A 22,764-nucleotide genomic window follows, 5' to 3' on the forward strand; every position below is an offset into this window, starting at 1 on the left:
AGCCAACTTTGAGCTTAGAGTCAAATGGCCCCAGGATGGTGAGTGTTTGTCTAAACACTGAAACTGGAAACACTGGCCATTTTGTAGTTTGTATTTTAGATAGAAGGCTGAATATATTATTTTTGTCTCTCCTTCCCATGCTAAAGGCTTACTAAGGAGAGCGTGCATTGATTTCCAGCTGTCTTCTGGTTGCAGCTCCGTCTGTTGTGTGAGATAGGTCATCACCAAAGAGGGTGTAATAGGGCTCAGGACGAGGCAGGCGAGCGAGGCGTCGAAGACGCACACATGGAAATCAGGAAACCTGGGTTCTGATCTTCGTAGGTCAGCCACTTGGGAAGCATATTGCAAGGACCCAGTTGCTGCAACTGTTACTGTTCAAGATGACAGAAATATACCAGCATGGTGGTAGGCTACTTATGATAAAGACCAGTGAACTCTTCTGTAAAGCATCTTTTTAAAAAAGCATTACCTCATCCTCTCTAATTTCCTTTAACCATAGTATTTGTTAATTGAGCTGAAGCAAATGCAGCAGGTTTGAACTGAGTACAAAACAAAATTTCCAGAGACCGTGCTTACTTCTTGCTCTGTGCAAAGTACTTCTGGTGGAAGTGGACCCACCATGTCCCCACGTGGCCCCTGGGAGCGGAGCGTGAAAGACGCTGGGAGGAATTTCTCTGTGTGGCTGGTTCCCACGGCTTGAGCACCCAGTTGTTGAGTCTGCGGGATCCGTGGCTCTGAACGGCGGTGCCAGACTCTTGTTTGGGCTGGCACTCCGAGGAGACCTGAGCTGGCGCCTGCTTCCTCGGCTCGCCTACACGTGGAGCTTTGTTTTTTGTCATTGCCTTGTCTGGTGCAAGTGTTTATTATGTTGTAAACACGTAGGTGCTGTGAAGTAACTTTCTACCCTGAAAACAAGTTTTGAGTAGACCTGATGTCCTGATTGTGAGTGTTGGTTGAGACGAGTTCACCTGGCCTCCAGCAGAGGTCACGTGAGACATGATGCTGGAAGTCGGGGCATCAGAGTATTTTGAAAAGAGACGTGAGTGGTGGAGGCACCTGTGCCTGTGTGGGGGCCCCAGGATTGGGAAATCGGTGTTATGTGTGAGGGAGATGCACAGCTGGGCTCTGTGGAACAACAGAAGCTGGACATTAGCTTCCAAAATCAGGTGTCCAAAAGGAGGTCAGAATTTTGAATAGTTTACTCTTTCCTCCTCTTGTAAGCTTCAAAAGAACACCCTTTTAATTATTTCTGGGGTTTCAGGGAGGACCATGGTTTTGTAGCTTAGAAAGAGTGTTTAGGACAGAAGCTACTGCAGGCAAGGTGATCCCCTGACATGTGTCGGAAGGCTTAGGACAATGATGGTGAATCTGTGTGGGTGGTCTCCTGGTTCAGTCTTTCTGAACATATAAGGAACAGTCGTAGTTGGCGATATTCTTCCCTGAGAATTAAATTGTGTTTGTTGTATAAACTGGCACCAGAGGCTTTGGGAGCAGAGGTGAGAGCTCAGACACCTGCTGTACCATTTTCACATTGTGGGGACTTGGGCCGATTATTTAATCTCGGAGCTTTTCTCATTTTAAAATGTGGAGAATAGTACTTACCACAAAGGTTGTTGAACAAATTAAAGTGCTTCGGAGAAAACCTGGTAGGTGTTGATTAAGTTTTAAATGTATTCAAAGAAATAGGAAGTGATTTACAAAATCCAGCGTCAAGTGCAGAAATAATTACACAAAAGAGGGGTATGATTCCAGATGACTTGGGAATTTTGAAAAGATGCTTTTTTGCTTCTCTCTGGCCCATTATGTGATGAATTTTCCCCACCGACCTTTGGAATAACTCAACACTGAATTTCAGGAAAGTTTAAAACCTCAACAAATCGGTGCCTTCTCAGAACAGTGATTGAGTTGAATTGTGAGGGTCTGCACTTGCTTTTATTATCATTATTTACTGGGTGTTTTCATATTATAAATACCAGTAGCTGCCATTTATTTCCAGTTACTGTGTGCCAACTACCATACTAAACACTTGATAAACATGATCTCACTTAATCCCTGAGATAGTGGAAGATGTAGGTTTTATGGCCCTCATCCTCCAGATGAGTAAATGGGGTGCGCAGTGTTTTCATATGTGGAGGCTCCTGTAGCTGGAGTGCTTCTCAAGTTCGCCTCTTTGCTTTGCTACCAGATGGTCCACAGGATGGCGTAGCTCTTCAGATGCTAACTTGTCATAGAGTTTCTTGAGGGAGGGGTTGGTCTTTAGGATCTTGGAAACATTTTGCGCCTAATCAGGACTTGGGAAGGTCCAAGGAATTGACTGCCTATGTCCAGTGCCAGTTTTTCAGAAGTAATTTTTTTTGGTGTTTTGATTTGGACATGGATCCATCCAAGACAAGCCCAGAATGCTGTGGAATGACTGTTTAAAGGGGGAGTTTTAAAATGCAAACTAAAGAAAAACAAAACAAAACAACTCTGAAGTCTAGTCCCTTTTCCCAGAAACTGTTTTTTTTTAACCCCAGTTTTATTGAGATGTAATTGACATATATCATTGTATTAGTTTTAGGTGCACAACATAATTTATATATATACACACACACACATATATGTTACATATTTATAATTATATATATATTTATAGAGAAAGAGAGAAATGATCACCACATTGAGGTTACTGATCAGTCATCACCTCACACAGTATAAGTTTTTTTTTGTGATGAGAACTTTAAGATCTCCTCTTAGTAACTTTCAAATATACAACACAGCAGGAAGTGTGGTCATGCTGTAACTTACTTATCTTACAACCAGAAGAAATTTCTACCTTCGCACATTTTCTTCTCTTCCAAAGACCCCTGCCTCTGACAACCACCCTTCTGTTCCTTGTTTCTAGTGTGTTTGGTTTTTTTTTAGATGTCACATGTAAATTTGATCAAAAAGTATTTGTCTTTCTCTGTGTGACACATTTCACGTAACATAGTGCCCTTGAGATGCACCCAGGTTGTCACATGTGGCAGGAGTCACAATCCTGGGTCCTGTTTTGTTTGGTAGTCTGATGCTGTGAATCGGGACCACCCCCAGGCCTCACTCCTTACTCTCTCACCCTGCCTTCCTCATCCCCAGTGGTGGTGGTGGTGGTGGAGGAGGAGGAGGAGGAGGAGGAGGAGGAGGAGGATTTGTCAGCATTGTCACCATTTCAGTCTGTGTGATCTTCCAGAAAGTTCTTCTTGTAAGTTTATCAGCTGTGCAGTGCCAGTTCTTGGGATGTAACTTTCCCATGGTTTATTTAGGCTCTGGGTGCTGTGGCTCTTTGTTTTGTTTGGCTTCCTAGTCCAGTATCATCCAAGAGGCATTTGTTGTATTTGTGAAGACAAACAGAAGTCAAGGAGCTCTTACAAATATTGGTTGCACACAGGTGCTGTTTTGTTACAGTTGAATTAAGTTTTCCCATCTTCTCTTACTGACTTCAACCTACTCTTCTCAGCCTAACTTGTCTCCTATCCCCACCACTCCACAGACTTTTTTAAAATGTGACAGTGACAGAGGGCAATAAATCTAGCTGCGGACAATAGTCTGGACAGCAGAAGATTTTTAAAGACAGATAAGTAGCTTGCTGTTTGCAGAGTACCCTGCCGGGGCACAGGGTCTGTAGAAATACGGTGTTAGCAAGTCCCCAGTTAGGGCACTGCATTAAATTTTCACTAGCAAATATTTGTCCACGGCAGTTTAAATCATATTTTATTCTGTTTACACATAAGGGGGCAGTGTGGTACTATAAAGCAAGTGTGCTGGTGAGGTGCTTATTTATATTGGTATATAATAGTTTTTAGGTGAGGATTTTCAGACTCTGATTACAACTTCGATATGGTTTTCTCTTACGAACTGTGGTACACATATGTGATACCCTCACTCATCTACACAGGTCACATGGCGGTTTTTATTCAAATGCATAAGTATAATAGTTTCCTCATAACAACGGGGCTTTTATGCCGTGCCTTTTATTGTTTTATATTTATGTTTTGTTTAATGGTCGCTGGCTTCCTTCCTGTTTCTTGCTTCTTCCTGAGGAGCATCAGCCCTCTGGCAGGCCATGTCTGTGAGGTGGCTGTCTTTAAAGAGTTTCTTTTCTGCCCTCACTGAAGGCACACGGGTCTCCTGTGTTGTCGGGGACAGGAAGTCTCTGAGCCCAGGTCCTGGCAGACGTGGAAGGTCCATTATAAATCACCTGTGGGATAGACTTCCCTTTATGGCACAGGGTACTTTTCTCAAAAAACAAAAAATTGCCAGGCAAAGAAACAGCACGTGTTAATGAATACTATTGCTACCATGCAAATGGCACTGTGAATAATCATGGTGCTAATATTCTGGGTTTCATAAGTGGAGGAGTTACTATTAAAGAGAAGTTGGAGGGTATTAAAGTGAATTGATAAATGTCTACAGAACAGTTTATGAAAAATGTATGTGGGAATCTGAAAAGTAATTTCATAAACACAAGCTATTTTTTTAATGTAAAAATATTTGCAGTCACATGTTTTTGTTTGTGCAGTTTGAAAAACATTGAGACCAGCTTTTTGGCATGAATATAATGCTGTGTGAAATTTCACAGGGATATTTGTTTTTAATAATTTTATCCTGGCTACTTCTCTTTTGGGTAAAGAGCTGTGCTATTGTCTATAGCTGGTGGAGACAATTACCCTTGTTTAGTTTGGAAATGAATTTATTGTGAAATAGAAAGATTTCATGTTGCTTTGACTTAATTTTAATGAGAAAATATTCTTTAGAAATCTGTTAAGAAATAAAGACTTACACGGTTTACACCCAAGTTTTGAAGGGATGGAGTTTTGGCTCCAGCTCACTTTGGATGAACTCCAAATCCAATGTTGTTTGATGCTGGTTTACTGTTGGAATACACAGGTTTCTGCTCAGGGGAAATAATTAACACCCTTTATGCTTTGATGGCAGATTTTTAGGACCCCGCCTGATGCCACATTCCCTGAGCCAGTCTCCCTGTCAGCGTCACCCCCAAATGCGCCACCAAGACAATCGAAGAGACCAGGCCAGAGGACCAAGAGACCCGTGGCCGTGTATAATCTTTGTCTCGAGCTGGAAGATGGTAAGATGTTGGTCACATTTTTCTGTTTGACAGCGTGTGGAGACTATGGCATATTGTATGGCCCCTGGGCAGGCCATGGTTTTCCGCCTTTTGTATTTTAATTTCTTTTCCCCTAAGATTATAATTTATGAGATTAACAGAAAGGGTAATACCTTCTTGTCAGGGAGAGAATGTAAGTTTCAGTTTTGTGTTTGTCTTTGTTATGCATGGTTCCTTTCATACTTTTAAAAGACAGCTTAAATTTCTTTTTTTGGGAGACTTGTGTGACCTACTGCGAGGTTATATAACCCTGAGACAAATGGAAGGGGAGCTAAAATTAAAACAGGCCTTTTATGAGAGGAGCAAGATAGAGTCTGATGTTAAATGCATTTAGATTAAAGGCAAGTGTGGCTTACTGTTGCATTGGGGTTTACTTGCCGTATTTTTCTGACTTTCTCACAAGGTCGGTGTCTGATCCTATGGCAGGGGTGGGGAAGTTATCCTGCTTTTAGGGGCCAGGCTGAGGGGACTGAGCTGCATTTCCCATTTCTGGGAAATGAAAGTTCTTGTGCTCCATTCAGGCTACCGTGTTCCAGCGAATTCTTGTATGTGGTCATGTTGTCTCAGCATTGCCAGATTGCCTACTTTTTAGAGTGTGGAAATTTGAATTTTAAATACTAATCCCTACAAACAAAATGGCAAGCTGGGTACAGGCTGCCAATGGCTGATTCGTACCCATGGGGTTATTGGTGTGGATGATAAGATAATCGTGGTCGCAGAACCTGCATTTTCAGGGTGCGTGTCTGCAAGGGGGGCTGTTTTGTTGTGGGACTTCACCCCTGCTGAGGACGTTGCCTGATTTTGAAATACGTTTTTGTTTTTCTTCTCATCTTCTTTCTTTTTGTATCTTTCACTTATTATTCTTTAAAGCTGAAGAACTGCTGTTGGTTTGGAAGTGTCAGTGATTGTGGAGGGGAGGAAAAGGGTGAAGATAGCAACAAATACTGGTACAATACCGTCGTCATAAGTAGCTATGTGGTCAAATGTCCAGGTAGTTACTATGCAAAGATCTATGCAAACAAGCTTCACTGACTTCAACTCAGTTGACCTGGGTCCGTGGGAGGCCTCAGAATGCTTCCTGCAAATTACATGGGGGGCCATGATGCTGTATTTTTAAATATTTTTAATTATTTAAAAAATTTTAAAGATCTAAAAATTTTGTGGGTAATTATTTTATTCCTTTTTAAAAATTACTAAATTTATTGGGGAGACATTGGTTAATACAATTACATAGGTTTCCAGTGTACACTTCTGTGATACATCATTTATGTATTGATTTGTGTGCCCACCACGTGAAGTAAGATCTCCTTCTATCACCATGCATTTGATTCCATTTACCAGCCTCCCAGCTCCCTTCCCCTCTGGTAACCACCGTTCTGTTGTCTGTGTTTTTCGTTTCTGTTTTTGTCTTATTTGTTCATTTGTTGCTTTCAGTTTTATATCTCACACATAAGTGAAATCTTATTATTGCCTGTTAGTGAAGCAGACTTATTGTCTGATTCAGCTCCCTGGTTTATTATGCTTACTGCCTGATTCCTTTTGCTCCCTTCTTCTATTAATACTAACTAGCTGCTTATGCTAACAGTATGGTTGTTGACCTTTTCTGCTGACTTATATCACTAGCATGATAGCCTCCAGACCCATCCATGTTGTTGCAAATGGCAGTATTTCATCTTTTCTTATGGCTGATTAGTGTTCTGTAGTACATACGCACCCTATCTTTTTAATCTAATAATCTGTCAAAAGCATCTTTGGTTGTTTCTGTGGCTTGTCCACTGTGAGTGATTAAAAATAGGGGTGCATATATCTTTACGAATAATTGTTTTAAATTTTTCTGGTACCTACCCAGAAAAGGGGTTGCTGGGTCACATGGTAACTCTATTACGACTTTTTAGAGGAACCTCCTTACTGTTTTCCATGGTGGCTGCACCAGCTTACATTCCCACCAACAGTGAATGAGGGTTCCTTTTTCTCCACAATCTCTCCAACACTCGTTCATAATAGTCACTCTGTAGGAGTGGAATGGTATTGCATTGTTTTGTTTTGCACTGGGAAAAGTGTCTGTTTGGGTCCTCTGCCCATTTTTTGATTGGATTGTTTATTTTTTTGTTGTTTAGTTGTATGGGTTATTTATATATTTTGTATAATAACTTCTTATTGGAGAAGGTGTTTGCAAATATATTCTCCCATGTGGTTGGCTACCTTTTTGTTTTGTTGAAGGTTTCTCTTCCTGTGCAGAAGCTTTTTAATTTGATATAGTCCCACTCTTTAATTTTTGCTTTACTTGCCTTGCCTTTGAGGTCATGTTCATTAAAATCTCTAAGACCAAGGTACATAAATTTAGTACCCATGTTTTCTTTTGTGCAGTTTATTGTTTCTGGTCTTATATTTATGTCTTTGACTGATTTTGAGTTAATTTTTGTATATGGTAACGAATAACAGTCTTGATTCATTCCTTTGCTTGTGGTTTTTCAATTTTCCCACCACCATTTATTGAAGAGGTTTTCTTTTCTCCATTGTATGTTTTTGGCTCCTTTGTTGAAAATTATTTTCCTATATATGTTTTATCTTTACTGGGGGCTTGTTTAAGACATATTTCAAATCATAGAAAATTACTTTACAGTCAGATCTTTATTTTCCAGGGGAAGAGGCATGAAATTATAGGCAGGCCTATAATTTCAGAGCTTTCTTTTAGACATTAGTTTTAACTTTGATCCCAGCTAACCTTTTTATTCTCTCTCTCTTTTCTCACTTTCACTCTCTCTCAATAGAGTTGCTAATAAGGAGTGAAACTGACTGGTTAGAATTGCATCTTATATTTCACTTGTTGTCAGGTAGAAGTGTTAATAAAGAGAGAAAGAAGCAAATGTTGAAAAGTAAAAGGGGGAAAGAGACATCAAAACTGGATTGACTATGTTTCATTAAGGAAATGACCAAAGGGGGGGGGCTTTTGTCTTAAAATTACATTTAATTTTTTGGCATTAGTAGGAATCAAATCCTAATATGCAATCAGTGATTGTTAATGGGTAAGAAATTGTTGAAGTGATATCTAGCACATCTTTTATGGGAATATTCATGATGGTTTACTATAATTTTTTTGTCATATAATAATTTTTTTTAAAGTTTTGATTGTAAGAGAAAAGAAGATCATCAGAGACTCAACTTTAGTCTTTTTTTATGTTCATTTATATGATGTTTCATTCTGCATTTTGTATTTTATAACTTTACATTCTTTTTTATTGTAGCCTTAGATTTTGGGGGGGGGAGTTGTCAGAATCAGAAAAGAATCAGAATCAGAATTTTCATCATGGAGTGATTTTATCTTGCCCTAGAGGCCATAAGATCAAGCAGTTAAAAACTATTAGTTACCCCTTACCACCTCCCATTATTTGTAGCTAAGCTTTAGGGAAACTTGTGTGAGAAGAATTAGTTCAGAGAGAAGAATGTAGGGGTGTGTTTTGCATGTTCTGTAGGAAGAGAAATGTACGAAGAGCGGGGTGTGCTTTTGAAACGAGGCAGGGAGAGGGCGCCAAAAGTCATGTTAGTGAATATGAGTCAGCATATTGAAAACTCTACCCCTTCAGAAACATCTGTTCTCATCACTGTGACTTAATTTTTTTTCCTGTAGAATAATCTAGTGTCAGTTACTTGGATGTTTCAAAATTTTAATTTTTTATTGTATGTTTTTTTCTCGTTGTTAGCAGTAGAGTCACTTTCCATGTTTAGTTTTGGTTAAGATATGAATGTTAGCCAACTTTGGTTATTTTTCCAAATGTTTTCCAAATGTTAGTTTATATGAGTCTGATAGAAAATTTAAATGCCAGTATGTCCTTTTCTCTCCCTCACTGTAGTGTAGGTTAAATTTGATTTAATAAAATCCAGGACAAATAAATTTTGTTGAAAAGTTAGGCAGATTGCCCAAGAAGATTCAGGAAATGGGGATGGACACCCCTGGGGAGTTTCCGCAGCCCCAGAACCTGGTCGCAAATGAGACATTTGAGTGAAGTGGTTGGTGACGTTGTTTCATCTCCGGCATTGGTAGGCTGTGGAACTGACGTCCTGACAGCAAGCCCTGGAAAATACTCGGTTGGTTTCAGTTTAACATCAGACAGAACAAAAGTCATTATTAGCAAAGGCTCAGCAAGCCTGTTAGCATGAGCTTGGAAGCAGAGAACCCAAAGTGGTGTGAAATAGGAGAGAAGCCCTGCTGGTAGACAGGATTTTTATTATGTTATATTTAACCCTACCATACTCCCAGCTGAGATGGACTTTAGCAAATTTAGCCATGCTACATATACAGAGCTCATTATTTTTCTTTGTAATATATGATTAAATGGTATTAAACTTATTGTTGATATTAAAGTTAAAGACTTTAAAATTCTAGTTACTAGCTTAAATATCTTTATTGATAATTATTATGAACTAAAAAGGGTGTAGTATCTAGCTAGATTTCTTTAAATAGAGTAGCTGTTAAATATTTACTAAAATTATTGTCTTTATTATTTTGTAGAAGTCGTATTGTTTATTTTTCATAGCATTGAATGATCTCGCAAACTTCAAACCTGAGTTGATTCAGCTAAGTCAATTGTGAAATAGCAAAATAGAAGGTAGGCTGCCAAGTGTTTTAAAAAAAGATGAAAAATCAAAGGTTTGCTTTCATTGCATTCTCAAGTTATCTTTTTGTGTTTTGATTTCTGTAGAGCTAGTAATGAAGCAACTCTAAAACTTTTTAGTGTATGTTGTATCTTTGTTTTCTCCTGCTCACTCCAAATTTATGTCCTTACTACTTCCAGGTAAAGAGAGGCTGTTGTGTTATAATCCCCATTCCATACAAGGGGAGTTTGTGAGGCTAAATGAGATGTATTCATTGTTATTTTTTTATTCAAGGCAGGAACCAATTTTAAAAGAAGTTTTGGTGAGTGAAAGAGAATATTGTCATCTGAAATTTGAGTAAGCTCTCCCTTCTTCCTTTATTCTAGCTCTAATTTTAAACAGAACTAGACGGTCATGGGACTAGTTCTTATTTGCATCTTCTTGGGTAATTATATACTCTGTGCTTATCTTTTTTTATACATGGTAGAGTGTTTATTTATTTAGGTGATATAAAAATATGACTACAGTGCATCAAAAACAAAATCATTTTGCGGGCCGACTGGCAGGACTGCATGCTGTTTCCGAGCGCGTCTTCCTCAGACACCATCAAGTGGGCGCTTTCCACCGGAGTCTCAAGTGTGCTCCCCACAGCATGTTTTGTGAAGTGTGTGTTGTTGCAGTGATGGTAGATCTATGGTGAAGACACAGATGTTCATTCTTGTAAGGAAAATCATGGAAATACAACTGTTGGTGGCGAGATGGATATGCAGTGAAGCACAACCATGTTTCCTTAAGGAGGAACATACCCTGGTAGGGATCGGTCTCTAAAACCAGAGGACAAGTCAATGTGTTGGGATCAGGAAGGCCGTAGTCAAAGGCTGGTTAAGTGATGTAGGCTTAGGCTGATGTTGGCATGAACCAGCAGCACTGGAAGTGGAGAATAACATGGTACCTGTGAGAGATGTTCGTGCAGGTTGCTAGGACTTCTTAACTGACTGGATGCGGAGGATGAGGGCAGGTGACCAAAACCGATGTCATGAGCCACATTTTAGGCTTGTAGGTAAATCCATTCTTGTGTTTATGTCTTAGTTTTTGCCCTGTTGGTTTTTAAAACTGTTCAGACCATTTTTCCATCTAAGGAAGGCAGTTTCTCATTTTGTTAGCATCTTCAATACATACTGCTCGATGTGACTGCTTTGGAAAATAGGCTTGGTAGAAATAGTGTGGGATGCGCTGCTGCCCCGGACCTCCCCGTGCCTGCCGTGGTCAGCCCCACCGTGTTCTTCGATATCGCTGCTGACGGCGAGCCTCCAGGCTGCGTCTCCTTCGCACTGTTTGCAGACCAAGTTCTAAATACTGCAGAAGACTTTCGTGCTCTGAGCACTGGGGAGGAGGGATTTGGTTATAAAGGTTTCCGCTTTCACAGAATTGTTCTGGGATTGATGTACAGGGTGGTGATTTCACATGCCACAGTGGTACAGGTGGCAAGTCCATCTGTGGGGAGAAATTTCATTCCGAAGCACACAGGTCCTGGCATCTTGTCTGTAGCAGATGCTGGACCCGTCACATGTGGTTCCCAGCATTTCCATCTGCTGAGACTCAGTGGCTGGATGGCAAGCATGAGGTCTCCGGCCAGATGAAAGATGACATGGATGTAGCCATGGAGCACTTGGGTCCAAGAATGGCAAGACCAGCAGATCACCATTGCTGCCCGTGGACCACTCTCATTAATTTGACTTGTGTTTTATCTTGACCACCAGACCATTCCCTCTGTAGCTCAGAAGAGCACCCCCTTCACCCCCAGCTGCTTGCAATGTTCTGCAGTCTTCCCACTCTCATCAGTTCATTGGGTTCCATATTTTCCTTACCCCTTCCAAGTCCTGGATTACAGGGTTAAGTTTATGGCTACGAAGTAAAAACTAAACAACAACAACAACAACAAGAAATAGTGTAAAATATATTGGTATAAATAGTATCCTGGAAAGTCAGTGGAAAGAGAAATACTAAATAATTACTAAAACATCATGTCTTCTTTGAGGAAGGAGTAGTCTGATAACCATGAGCAGTGTAGAGGTCTTTTTTCCCCCTCCGCCCCCTCACACTGATTTGTAGGTCCATTGTAACGGATGAGAGGCAACCACAATGCTAAAACATGCTCACTTCCGTAGAAGGCAGGGATGGATAGCAGGTAGTCTGGCAGGTGGGGGCTCTCTAGTCTCAGTCCCCGAGAGAGTATCTGTAGAAATTGCCTCTATGAAAACATGCTTTTGTAAGTGAATGGAAACTACCCCATCCTCCACCAAATGTTGTCAGGACACTTAGGTATGAGAAGAACCAATTTAAAACCAGTCGTGGCCTTGATTTTTAGGGATGCTTGCTAGAGCTATCGATGTTTCTTGTAGACGGACATATCTCATCAGCTTGACGCAGAAGTATAATCAACCCAAGTACCCAGGCATGACCTTATCTTTGTTTTAAGCTTAGTAATCTTCTTCCAGTTCATACCATTTTTTTTCCTGACACTTCATAGGCAGGCTCTGGGTAATAACTTTTTGAGTGCCAAGACCTCTTGCAATGTTATGATTCCTTGACGTGGAATAACTGTATTGTGAAGTGAAGTTTAAGACCAGGTTTGAATCAGTGACAGTGTATATAGACAGATTATTTCTTAACTCAATTTTACAATGTTCAGATCAACGGGTTGGAAAAGGCAGTCAGAAATTTCAGGGATGCAGCTGAGTTGTGGTGTGCCCCCCCATGCATCATGCAAGCCACCTCCCCGCATTACCATTTCCCCAGGAACCTTCCAGAACATCAGCCCCTCCCTAATGACAAAGCACCAGGCAACTTCTTAGATGACTTCCTGTGTAATCTTAACTCGGCTTTGGTGTGGGATGATCACGTTCCCTTTTCTACAGAGGGGGAAAAAGCATATGTAACACCTTTAAAAAATACATAGCTGCTTCTGTGATGGAAATAAGTTCATGGCAGGTAACTAGGATTTATAGGAGAGAGAAAAACTCTTTAAAGCTTGTCTCCCTGTGGTGTGGGTTTTTTCCTCGCTTCTAATAGCTTTTATTTTAATTTCTAGTTCTGAATTCAAGCAGCTGTCACTCTCTTTATAGCCCTCTTTGAGACTCTTGCAGCGTAGGAGGTAAGCCAGGCTGTCTAAGAAACATCTTTTCCAACCAACCAAAGTATTGTTTATCCTGAATGAAATAGAATGTTTAAGGCTGTCAAGAGTGACTGATTTGAACGGTTTCTTGGGTAGCTGGGAAGATGAGCAGAAATCTTGCAGGGGAAAGTATTATCTCAGCGCGGCCAATTCCAAGCGACTCCTATTACTCAGAAAATTGCTATGGACTATGATACAAATTACCAGGAAATAAAGTTGCTGTTGACAATTAATATAACCAAACAAACCTGTGGCCAGTTAATTTTTATCTCCTGAATCTTACCAGCTAGGGAGGAAAAAGGAAAGATGTGAGACTGAGCCACTGTGGAGGATACACCTGTTAACTACTTGTGTCTGGGTTGCAGTGAGCCCTGCGTAACAGTGATGCCATGTGCTTCCCTCCGGATGCCCTTGTGCCTTCTGAGCCGTATTCAGGAGTATTCAGGAGTCCAGTGTCATCCTTGGATGAAAAAAAACACCAAACCTTCCAGCCTATTACGATGAATTCTTGGGCTCCAATTTTGCAAGTACTAGTATTCTTTAAAAATCAACAACGTGATGTTTTGGGGCTCGAAATGTAGTTATGGTCATAATTTAATTTTTCTCTTTAGAGCAGAATAGAACTAATGATTCCTTAAGTCTCTTACTATTGATTTTCTCACTTCTTTTAGAGATATACTCTTTTTCTTTACTTTTTAAATAGTTAATGTAACAACAGATCACAAAATTTGGGGGGTAATAACAGTGAAGTTACTCACCCCACGTTATGGAGCAGATACTGTTTTTAGCAATGTGTGTTAAAGTTAGGCAACCACTACCATTCCATAGGTGTATTACTATCCCTATTTTACAGTTCAGGTAATGGAGGCACAAAGGGGGTCAGCGGCTCAGCCCGTCTTGCAGCTGGTTCGGGACACAGCCAGGCTTGGGTCCCGGCAGCCCAACCCAGGGTCGGGGTTCCTTAACCACCCTGCTCCAGGGGCTGGACACCTGTGCCGTGGCAAAGTCAGAGGTATTCTGTGTGTTTCAAACAATGTATTGATTTATTATTATTATTTTTAAAGATTTTACTTATTTTTAGACACAGGGAAAAGGGAGGGAGAAAGAGACAAACAGCAGTGTGTGGTTGCCTCTTGTACACCTCCCACTGGGGGCCTGGCCTCAATCCAGGCATGTACCCTGACTGGGAATTGAACCGGCGACCTTTTGGTTTGCAGGCCTGTGCTCAATCTACTGAGCTACATGAACCAGGCAGATTTATTATTATTTTTTTCATTTTAAGAATGATTCTTAACTTTTTCATTTAAAGAGGTTGTTGTGTTGTGCCAGGTCGCTTAGTCGGTTAGAGCACTGTCCTGAGGCACCCAGGTTGCGGGGTCGATCCCGGATCAGGGCACACACAGAATCAACCAACAAATGCTTAAACAAGTGGAGCAACAAGTCAGTGTCTGTCTGTCTGTCTCTCCCTCCCTCTCTTTCCCCCTCCTCCCCTCGAATGAATAAACCAAGTTATAAAGCAGAATTTTCAGTATAGTCTCACTTCTAAAGGAAAATATCAGTCGATGTATAAGCATACAAATAACTTTGGAAGAATATTAATCAGTCATGACAGTGGTTATCCTTAAGGGTTGAAAGTGTGATGATTTTCTTCTTCTACATATCTATTTTTTCCTGTAGAATATTCCTTGTTACACATGCATGCACATATTCACACATATAAAGGCATGTGTGCACGTAGAACACACACACACATAGTATTTAAGCTACAAAGTTTCAGCTTGATGCTTGATGCAAGCTGTGCTTGGTACTTGGTGTGCTGCGGTAGGTTTCAGGTTTTGAGGGCGGAAGGATGGAGCAGGGCCCTGGTAACAGGTACAGAGTCCCTCAAGCGTGAGTCGGCCTGCCGAGACTTGACTGGCGCCACATGGAGAATGGGTGGCACTTGCTGCCTGGTGATTTCCTGTTGGAGCTGATATACCTTCCATCTTCTGCCTGGGCTACTCTCTCAGAATCCTAGCATTTGGGGGACCTCTATCCGTGGAAATACTCAGGCAGCAAAGAATGTTATTGAATGGTCAAATTATTTGTGGTTAAAGTTGGATTCAAACTAACCTGGATTTAAATCTCCGTCACTCCTTGCTGTCTTCTATGATCTCAGCAAATTCTCCTCTCAGCCCCATGCATTTGGGGCAATAAAAAAATTTTTTTTAAACTTTTTTATTGATTATGCCATTACATTTGTTCTATTCCGCCCCTCCATTCCCCTCCACCCTGCATACCCCTCCCCCACTATTTCCCCCTTTAGTTCATGAACACGTGTCTCAAATTCTTTAGATTCTGTATTTCCCCTACTATTCTTACCTCCCCCCTATTTTCTATCTACTGTCTATGCTACTTATTTTCTGTACCTTCTCCCCCCTTCTCCTCCTCCCACTCCCCTGTTGCTAACCCTCCATGTGATCTTCATTTCTATGGTTCCGCTCCTGATCTAGCTGTCCTCTTAGTTTGCTTTTGTTTTAGGTGTGGTTGTTACTAACTGTGCGTTTGCTGTCCTTTCACTGTTCATCTTTTTTATCTTCTTTTTCTTAGGTAAGTCCCTTTAACATTTCATATAATAAGGGCTTGGTGATGATGAACTCCTTGAATTTGGTCTTATCTGAGAAGCACTTTATCTGCCCTTCCATTCTAAATGAAAACTTTGCGGGGTAGATCAATCTTGGTTGTAGGTCTTTGGATTTCATGACTTGGAATACCTCTTTCCAGCCCCTTCTTGCCTGTAAGGTCTCTTTTGAGAAATCAGCTGACAGTCTGATGGGAAGTCCTTTGTAGGTGACTGTCCCCTTATCTCTTGCTGCTTCTAGGATTCTCTCCTTCATTTGAATCTTGGCTAATGTAATGATGATGTGCCTTGGTGTGTTCCTTCTTGGGTCCAACTTCTTTGGGACTCTCTGAGCTTCCTGAATTTCCTGGAAGTCTATTTCCTCTGCCAGAATGGGGAAGTTCTCCTTTATTATTTGTTCAAATAAGGTTTCCACTCGCGACTCTTCCCCTTTTGGTACCCCTATAATTCGGATGTTGGAACGTTTAAAGATGTCCTGGAGGTTCCTAAGCTTCTCCTCATTTTTCTGAATTCTTATTTCTTCATTCTTTTCTGTTTGATCATTTTTTTCTTCCTTCTGGTCCACTCCCTTGATTTGAGTCCCAATCTCCTTTCCATTACTATTGGTTTCCTTTGTATTACCATTCATTTCAATTAGTTTAGCTTCCATACGTTTCTCTAATTTGTGACTAAAATCAACCAGTTCTGTAAGGATCCTGATAACCAGTGTTTTGAACTGCGCATCTGAAAGACTGGCTATTTCTTCATCGCTTAGATCTATCGGTTCTGGGGCTCTGAGTTGTCCTAGAGCCATTTTTGGTCTATTCGTGCCGTTAAGTAATTGGAGCGAAGCCTTAGTTGTTTACCAGGACGGGGTGACCCAGGTCGCTGGTTTGTGACGCTGTGTGTGGGGGCGTGGCCAGAGAGGGAGCAATGGTGGTCCTCTCCGCTAGCCCAGTCCGTCCAGTCACACCACTCGCCCAGGGCCTATTTATCCGATCGGAATTGTGTGAGCCTGCTGCCCCACGCCTGCTCCCCTCCTCACTGGTTTATCTGCACGCAGATGCACGCACGACCGACCGACCGCAGACAGTCCGCTGCGCCTCTTCCCTGTGTGCTCCCGTAGCTAGCCCGCTCGCGCACCGCTCACCACACGTAGGGGGATTTTTTCTTGCCAACCTGCTCCGCTGCTGGCTTCGCTCCTCTTACCGGTTTAGCTGAGCATTTCGTTGTCTTCGGACTCCGTATTGTCAATTTTCTGTATGGCTTGGTTGTGTTTATTGTTGTTAAAAATAGTTGTTCTTAGATTTGGTTGTGCACAGAGGCAAGGTGGTTCCACCTATATCTCCATCTTGGCGGAAGTCTGGGGCAATAAAATTTTATGTGTTTTTTGCCGAGAACAAATGAGTTAATGGCTGTACACTGCCCGATAGGTAGTAAATACTCCAGAATTTGAGCTTATATTTTCTTGAGGGCTTGATGTATGTAGTTAGAGGGCTTAACATCATGGAAAATGAAACTTAGTCTTTTATATTTGATTATTTCTGTCCTGCATAATTAATAGGCTTATTGGTTGCTAGTGTCTTAATCTGAGAATGGATAGTAATAACATTCTGGGCGTGAGAAGACTAATGGGAGAGGAGGAAGTGTGGGCAGCTAGGAGTCCCTCTGCCCCCCTTGTTGTCTCTGCTGGGCGGAGTTTGTGTTCCGAGCACCCTGCTCTAAATTTCCCGAGCTGTCGGAGTATCAGCCTTCCTCAGAAGTTTATGGAAGGCAGTATCTGATTACTTTTTGATTCCTAAGCATAATGGTACACGGTTGTTATATTTTTTGTTTGTTTATGTAGGCAGAAACCTCAGTCTGTAAATAATGCCTCAGGTCTGTGATTATGATATAAAAAAGCTCTCTGCTTTATAGAGTAGAGCAATTTACTTTGACTTCTATTGACATTGCAACTGAACTGGTCTTATTCATTTTATAATTGAATTGCTACTGACTTCCATTGACCTTTGCAAGTCAGAGAGGTGGTTCCTGGCATTGTAACCTAATGCCTATTAGCTGCTGCTCTGACATTCTAATGGGGCCTGTGTTTTATGTCATGGGGTTATAACACAGCCGAGTCCTTCACCAGCTTTTCCTAGCATACGCTTGTGGCAGTCCTAGCCACCCAGTAGCCTTTTGGGGCTAATGTTATACTTAGGTTTTTAAATCTTTGGACAATAGGAAATAAAATGTGCTGCGTAATTTTATGGCATTTCATTACATCTTTTCATGCCTTAATGTGACATTTTAATGTACAGTTCAGGTGTTGCCTTTTCTCTTATTTATTTATTTATATATACTTTTGCAGGTAGGGATGCGAATCTGTATGTTGTTCTGTTTTTGTACTTTTGCTGTTGCTGTTGGGAGGCCATTCCTCTGGGAGACATGTTTCCCTCTCGTCATCACGGGTTCAGCTGGAGACCTTGTATTACCTGACTGAATTATTCCCACCTAGCCACTGACTGCCATAGATCTGCATATCACTTAGCTTCCTTACGGCTGGTCTGGTTCGATGAGGGCAAAATGGAATGAGAGGAACTGGGACATCTTGCCCTCCCGCCCAGCATGGTGCGGATACCTCACTTGCAGTGGAACTGAGAATTGGGGTAAGTGGGACTTCAGAAACCTTTCCTTCTGTGTGGCAGTTACAACCTTCTCTCAGTGCACCTCCCACTGCTGAGAAACACAATTAGCTTTCTTTCCTTAATGGGCATTTGGCAGGGTTAATTCCTTATACCCCCACCCTGTTTTCCCCAATGTAAAACTTAGGGAAGGTTTTCTGATCAAAGAGTCTACACTTTTTTTTTTTTTAAATACTAATTATTTACCACCTACATACTCTAAGGACAGTAAAGAATTCCCTTTGAGTAGTAGGGTTGGGCTTGCTTTTTAAAGAAAGATACTAAACAATTACATTAGCAATTCTAAAAGTTCAGTTTTAAAGCCAAACTTTCAGTTCTCTAACCTATCTTCATTATTCTAATTAGTTTAAGAAAGAAATTAACTCACTTTAACTTTTTGTCTTAGAATTTTTTCTTTCTACAGATCTTACCTGTTTAACGCTACCATGGATAGTGCCTTTTAAAGCAAGTTATTGCAATTATTTGGCCATTTTAGTTCCAGTTGACTAGCATATATTGTAGAAGTATATGGGCAGGGGGTGCCGGATGTTCTTTGGCCACCGAGGGTCACCTGGGTTTTGGATTTGACCGTACCTTTGTTCAGCCATGCTTCTCTTGCTTGGCTGTGTAGCAGCCATTCTGTTTTTATACTACAGCTTTTAGTTACAGAAGGGCAGAGAACTCCACAGGGTTCTCACTCAGCCAAGTGTCTCTGAGTAGGTTGCGTAGAAATAGGTCTGTTCACCTTTCTTCAGTAACCAAGGAGTAACCTACTTGGATGAAACCATCTTAGATGATGAAGCTAGCCAAGACCAGCTGTTCTTCTGTGATGTCTGGGTGTGACTGTTCCCCCTTTTCCTCAGTCTTGCAGTACGATTGGTTATCTGGCCTCCCCAGCATCTGTAAGTCAGTAATTATGGGAATGCTGGTGCTAAAGACAAGATGCAAAAACAAAATACTGGACTAAACCCTGATTTCCCCCTTTGGATTTGTGGTGAGTGGTGAGCTATTCTGGAAGTCGAGCTCTGTACTCTGAGTCGGAACTCTCGAATGTTTCACTGTTGACAGTGATTTGAAAGCAGGTGGACATTATGATACTTGTAAGACATGGATAGGGAAGGTGAGGCCATACACAACTACGGTGTCCTTGGATGTCCTTGTTACAAGTGGAATTCTGTACTAGATGAGTTGTTGCTGTGAGCTAGTGTGGCAGTTCGGTGATGTCTCATTTCTCATGAGTCAAGTAGTACACTTTGACCCTTGTTAACCGCTTTTCAGCAATCACTCTGCTTAGTGTGTGCTACTGTTCCAATGCACTTGGTCAGTAAAGGATGAAGAGCAGTATCTTTTGAGCTTCGTCAGCCAGTAAATTCCATTGTTGGCCTCATCCTAGCTGTCATGTTGGCCGTATGAAAATCCGTGGACACGTGCTTTGTTTCTGCTGTTGCATATATCTGAAGCTTCTCACCAGCTCCTAGATAGGTTTTGCTTTGTTTTTACAGAACACTTCCATCTTAGTTGTTCAGCATTAGGTTTTATTTACAATGTCAAGTTCAACGGCATTTTGAGCTGAGGGGAGGGGAAAGAAGTTTTGGCTTATTCTGATTTACACTAGTTGGTGCAACATTAGGAACTAGTGTTGACATGGTAAAATAGAGCAGCTCAGACTTTGTATTAGCAAACTATGTCAGAATATGTGTGATGTGAGTTTGGGAGGACCGTTCTTGATACTAGACACTCGTCTCCTTTCCAGTATACCCTGTGTCCTGGGCAACATTCGGAGGAAAGACCACAGTGCTTCCAAGGAGATTTGATCGATTGTCATAACATCTGCCACATGGTGGTACAAACTAGGGCAGCGTGAATATTTCCTGCTTAGTTCAGAGGTTATGTTTTGAGTAGGCTTATACAAGCCAGCGAAACAAACAGCCCTCTCCTCCTGCTGCAGCATTTTGTAATTCCCTCCCGGTTTTCAGCCTCTTCCTGTCCACGTCATTCCCAGAGCCCATTAGCTTGTTGCTACTGTGACTTGTACCCAGTGAAGGCTTGTGTATGCCCTTTCTCTTCCTCACCTCCTGAGCTCTCTTCAGCATCAGGCAATTAAGGCTAAATTTTTGGTGCTCTGGTCTTCTTTGGGTAGAGCATCATAAGAGCAGGCACACCATTTGGGCAAAGAAGTTGACTTACTCTAAGCAAGACGTATTAGGTTATTATTGGGCAGGCCACTTTAAAGACAGAAAAATGCAGAATGATAGGAGAATGAAGGTGGGGGGGAGTGCGGTGGGGTGACATTAGAGTAGCTTTGTGTAGGCCGTGCTGCTAAAACAGCCCACCTGATTGTTTTTATTTTTTAATTTCTGTTCACTTAGTTTTCAGAGATGGGGACAGGATGGAGAAAGAGAGGGACAGACGCATTGATGTGAGAGAGAAATATTAATCGATTGCCTCTCGTATGTGCCCTGGTGGGAAATTGAACCAGCAACCTTTTACTTTGTGGGACGATGCTCACAGCTGAGCCGCAGGCCGGAGCCGACCTGGTTTGTTGAAGCCTCCCTCAAAGTAAAATGGATTGTTTAGTTTTGAGATTTATTTCTCTGTACTTAGGGTGAGTTTTTTTACATTAAGCTACATTTTCTCATCAGTGTCCACTGTGATTTGGGAGATTATTTTCCTCCAGAAAGTCTTCCGTGCAAGTAGATAATAAAAATAATAGTGATGAATGATAGCTTTTCACTTTACAGAGTAGCCTGTGTATATTAATAACTACAGTGTTCAAGTGATCTCTGTTGAACGAGTCAACTAAAATTTAAAAAAGTTTGACATCAAATATATTTCAGTAAAGTTTTAAAATTGAAATATTTTACAATTTTTGCCTGAGAATGTTTGGTCTGGTATGCATAATATGTATTCTTTGGAATCTTAAGAAGACTGCAGTCCTTCTCCATGAACATTCTCTGTGTTAAGTGTGTGTGTGTAAAATAGATCAGCTTTGTGTTAACTGATTACAGATCTCTAGCATTATTTCCTGCCTGAGGACAGTGTCTGAGAGGAGTGTGTTAAAATCTGTGATCACAACTGTTGAGTTTTCTGTTTTTCCTTGTAGTTCTGTTTGTTCCTTGATGCTGTATCATTGGGTGCTTTTCTCTTGTTTGACTGTCTTCTAATTTTATCTGTACAGGGTGACTGTTTATCTCTCATGTGGATTATTAAGACCATTGTCTGTCTTTGGTTCCTATTTGTCTAGTATATTTATTTATTTGTTTTACTATTCAATCTTTTTATTTTTGTTTTGAGCATGTTTCTTGTAGTTAACATTGTTGGACTTCAAATATCATTTGGAGAGTCACTGACTTTTTTAATTGGCAAGTTGAATCTATATATATTATAATTACTGTTATGTTAGGATTTCTGTCATTTTATAGTTTTTATTTAATGAATTTTTCTACATGTCTTTCTTCCCTGCTTTTTCTTCAAAAAAAGCAAATGTGTCTGTGTAGGGGGAATGTAGACAACTGAACAACAATAAAAAAAAAGGAAATGTTCTTTTGCTGTTTCCAGTGATATGTTATTTTTTCCCTAAGGTTTCCCTTATTTGGGGACTTAGAATTTCATGTATCTGTTGGTTTCTTAAACTAAATTATTTGTATTTCTTTCTCCTCCCCTGGTAAGACAAATCATTTAATTGACTCTCATCCCCCTGTGGGCTGCTCTCACCGTGTTGATATTTTCTAGAATTTTGGTTCTGGGTCATTTTGGTTATGTCTTTACCTCTCCTTTTGCCCTAGAGTTTTAAAAGACAACAATAGACATTATCAAGTTTGTTGAACATCTTATTCGCTTTTATTTAAATGTTTAAAAAAGTGAGTGTTATCAGGATAGTTCTGTGTGTGCAAACCTTGATTATTTTATGTGTAATGATGTTTTTATGGCCTCACATTTGAACGGCAGTTTTAATATATAATTCTAGGCTTAAAATTCTTTAATTCTTCAAAAATATTACTTTAGTATTGTTTATGCTGTTGAGAACTCTGTCAATCTGTTTTTTAAAAAATATCAGCTCTATCAGGATTTTTCTGTTTTGATATTCTTAAATTTTGCAATAATGTATCTCAAAGCAGTATTTCCTTTTTTTAATTTTTAAAATACACTTTATTGACTATGCTGTTACAGTTGTTTCCCCGCCCCCACTTCATTGCTCTCCACCCTGCACACCCCTTCCACCAACGTTCCTTCCCTTTAGTTCATGTCCATGTATCTTATGTTCTTTAGCTTTTGCATGTCCCACACTATTGTTGCCCTCCCCCCATCTATTTTCTACCTACCATCTATGCTACTTATTTTCTGTACCTTCTCCCTCCTCCTTTTTCTCCTTCTCCCACTCACCTGTTGCTAACCCTCCATGTGATCTCCATTTCTGTGGTTCTGTTCCTGTTCTAGTTGTTTGCTTAATTTGTTTTTGTTTTAGGTGTGGTTCTTAATAACTGTGAGTTTGCTGTCCTTTCACTGTTCATCTTTTTTATCTTCTTTTTCTTAGGTAAGTCCCTTTAACATTTCATAAAATAAGGGCTTGGTGATGATGAACTCCTTGAAT

General features: G+C 40.7%; 1 protein-coding gene across 3 annotated transcripts in view; it reads left to right on the forward strand.

The window, feature by feature from the left end:
* ARHGAP10 (Rho GTPase activating protein 10) overlaps positions 1–22,764 on the forward strand; it is a 246,072-nt gene that overhangs the window by 195,095 nt on the left and 28,213 nt on the right. For all 3 annotated transcript variants that reach the window (XM_037162342.2, XM_053658368.1, XM_053658369.1), the window contains one exon: positions 4,954–5,104. In XM_037162342.2, the coding sequence (XP_037018237.2) occupies positions 4,954–5,104 (151 nt within the window). The remainder of the gene's footprint in view (positions 1–4,953; positions 5,105–22,764) is intronic.

The sequence above is a fragment of the Artibeus jamaicensis genome, unplaced genomic scaffold, assembly GCF_021234435.1.
Source record: "Artibeus jamaicensis isolate MK-2021 breed Jamaican fruit bat unplaced genomic scaffold, CSHL_Jam_final scaffold_537, whole genome shotgun sequence".
In the NCBI taxonomy this organism is placed as follows: domain Eukaryota; kingdom Metazoa; phylum Chordata; class Mammalia; order Chiroptera; family Phyllostomidae; genus Artibeus; species Artibeus jamaicensis.